This window comes from Tupaia chinensis, unplaced genomic scaffold, assembly GCF_000334495.1.
Source record: "Tupaia chinensis unplaced genomic scaffold, TupChi_1.0 Scaffold000586_1, whole genome shotgun sequence".
In the NCBI taxonomy this organism is placed as follows: domain Eukaryota; kingdom Metazoa; phylum Chordata; class Mammalia; order Scandentia; family Tupaiidae; genus Tupaia; species Tupaia belangeri.
The window spans coordinates 223715-226665 of record NW_006160102.1 but is presented as its reverse complement, the minus strand read 5'-3'; the positions used below and the strand labels follow the sequence as shown (position 1 = coordinate 226665).

General features: G+C 39.8%; 1 protein-coding gene across 1 annotated transcript; it reads left to right on the top strand.

Moving 5' to 3' along the window:
- Positions 1-202: 202 nt before the first annotated feature.
- Positions 203-1135, top strand: OR5AR1 (olfactory receptor family 5 subfamily AR member 1). Its single transcript, XM_006158367.1, has one exon. It carries the CDS (start codon positions 203-205, stop codon positions 1133-1135), a length of 933 nt encoding a protein of 310 aa, XP_006158429.1.
- Positions 1136-2951: the final 1816 nt, after the last annotated feature.

Genomic DNA, 2951 nt, shown 5'->3' with positions numbered 1-2951 from the left:
GGTCACTGGAGAAGCAGAACTTGCCGTTCTCAAGAAGCTAACAACTTCTGTCATGACTGGACACCTGGAGAAAGCAAACAGCTTTCACCTTCACCAAATCATTTGAGTTACCTTCTTAGCCACACTATCTAACTACTAGAAGGGTTTTTGAGAATCACCTCAAACAACAAACTAATCCTAGACACACATACTTCTTGAAGAAATGGATAAAGAAAACCACTCAATGGTGACCGAGTTTATCTTCATGGGCATCACTCAGGACCCTCAGCTACAGATCATCTTCTTCGTGGTCTTCCTCATCGTCTACCTGGTCAATGTGGTAGGGAATGTTGGTATGATTATATTAATCATAACAGACACTCAGCTCCACACTCCCATGTACTTTTTCCTCTGCAACCTCTCCTTTGTTGATTTGGGCTACTCCTCAGCCATTGCCCCCAGAATGCTGGCTGATTTCCTAACAAAGCGTAAAGTTATCTCCTTCTCCAGTTGTGCCACCCAGTTTGCTTTCTTTGTAGGGTTTGTAGATGCTGAGTGCTATGTTCTGGCTGCCATGGCCTATGATCGTTTTGTGGCCATCGGCCGACCCCTCCACTACAGCACTCTCATGTCCAAGCGAGTCTGCCTGGCTCTCATGCTGGGCTCCTACCTGGCTGGTCTGGTGAGTTTAGTAGCTCATACATCCCTCACCTTCAGCCTGAGTTACTGTGGCTCCAATATCATCAACCATTTCTTCTGTGAAATCCCACCACTCTTGGCCCTCTCTTGCTCAGACACCTACATTAGCGAGATCTTGCTCTTTAGTCTGTGTGGCTTCATTGAATTCAGCACCATCCTCATCATCTTCATCTCCTATGCCTTCATCCTCATCGCAATCATCAGGATGCGCTCAGCAGAAGGTCGCCTTAAGGCTTTCTCCACCTGCGGGTCTCACCTTACTGGTGTCACCCTCTTCTACGGCACAGTCATGTTTATGTACCTGAGGCCAACATCCAGCTACTCCCTGGATCAAGACAAATGGGCCTCTGTATTCTACACAATTATCATTCCCATGTTGAATCCCTTGATCTATAGTTTGCGGAACAAGGATGTGAAAGCTGCTTTCATGAAACTAGTTGGTAGAAAACCTCAATAATAGCAAGAAATGAAAATTTGCTCTTATCTCAGGTAAATCATAGGGTCAGAAGAATGAGAGTAGGGATTAAAAAATGAAAATACCTTTCCAGTAAACATCTCCAAGTTACCATCTCCTTGCTAAATGAATCTTAATTTTGAATGATTTTCTGTAACCCCTAATTTTACAGTCTAAAAATATATATATAAATTAAGTGAAAAATTTTGAAAGACATGATTGTGAAAGATGTCTTAGTTTCTTAAAGTTGAGTCATACAGTGCGCAGGAGAGGCAGAAATTAATAAGGAAAAGAGTCACTGTAAAGCTTCTTCTTTTTCCAGAATCATGAGGAATACCAAATCCAAACGTTGAAAATTGTTTTCCTCTGAAAACAAGTTAGAAAAGTGGGTTGTTGTGAGAGATGACGTCTGTCAGTTTGTGATTCATCAATTAATATATTTAACAAAAACATGTAAGTGCTATATCTGTGCCAGGTTCTGGAAGATATAAGTATAGATACGTTTTTCCAACAAATGGTTTGTTGTGCTAATAGTTATTATATTAAATCTCTGAATCTATTGACATTAACAAAGTTAGAAACTATACAAAGCCCAAGAAGACAGGTTCTGCTGGTAACTAGGTGTGTGAACATTCACAAGACCATTTTTCCCTTGTCTTCAGTTTTCCCTTTAGTTAAGATTTTAGTTTCACCTAAAAAAATCACTGGAACCTTTTGTACTCCTCTGCTTAATATTGAAAGGGGATGGGCATCAGAATTCTGTCAGCTTTACATGTTAAAATCCTTCCAGTCTTTAGGGAAATCCTGATTTTATGGGACCTTACAGAAGATCATTTTCAACAATCTCTCAGGCTAATTTCAGCAATATTGTAATGCTCACAGATTGGTTTACTTGCTCCCATTTGAAATTCTTCCTCTTTTCTAATTTTAATTAGACCCAAGCCTTTCCCTTGTTTGTCATGTGTCTCCATGCTTTCCATGATCATATCCAGGCCCTTATTAAAGAATGCTGTTTTATTTTTATTGTTATTATTATTTTTAAAGGTTTTTTATATAGGGCACGTGCACTTGCCAGAAAGACAGAGAGAGAGATAGAAAGCGAAAAATCATCCCCCCTGGGGGACAGCCACACCGCAATCCTTTCTCCTCCATTCTCCTCTCAGGATCTTGAGCACACATGCACACGCGCCCGGCATGAGTTTAAGCAACCTACCTGGTCTGGGGCTCGAACTGCAGTTAACTACGTGGAGTCCAGCGACATAGCCATTACGCCAACTGCTGGTCCCAGAATACTGTTTTATTAACCCTGATATATCAATGAGTGATAATAGAAAAGGATATAATTTCTTTCTGCATGTTCTCAAAGCTATAAACCTTCAATTAAAAATAGGAGTGCTATATATTAGCAATAGATAAAGGCAACACTGAGATCTGAGGAAAGTCAATTTTTTCACTAATATGCTGAAATTTCATCACACCAGCAGTTTCTTAGACTTATAATCAATAACCTTTTGCTCTCAAGCCTTTGTCCAGTATAATATAGTCAAAGGTCAAGGAAACCCAAAGATTGCCCTAAAGAATAGAGTAACCATATTCATCCTGAATGGCACCAAAGAGTTTTAGGAATAAAAGACCTAGGATTTTATCAGTCTCTCAATGGTGTCCCTGTACATAAGTTGTAATTGACACAACTTAAAATTACCTGTCATATAATGAATATCCAAACCACATACTTTGTGTCATGTACTGGAGAAAGAACAGCTTGTTACTAATAGACAGATGTAGAGTTGGTAGTTCAGAAACAGGTCAGAGATCCAGT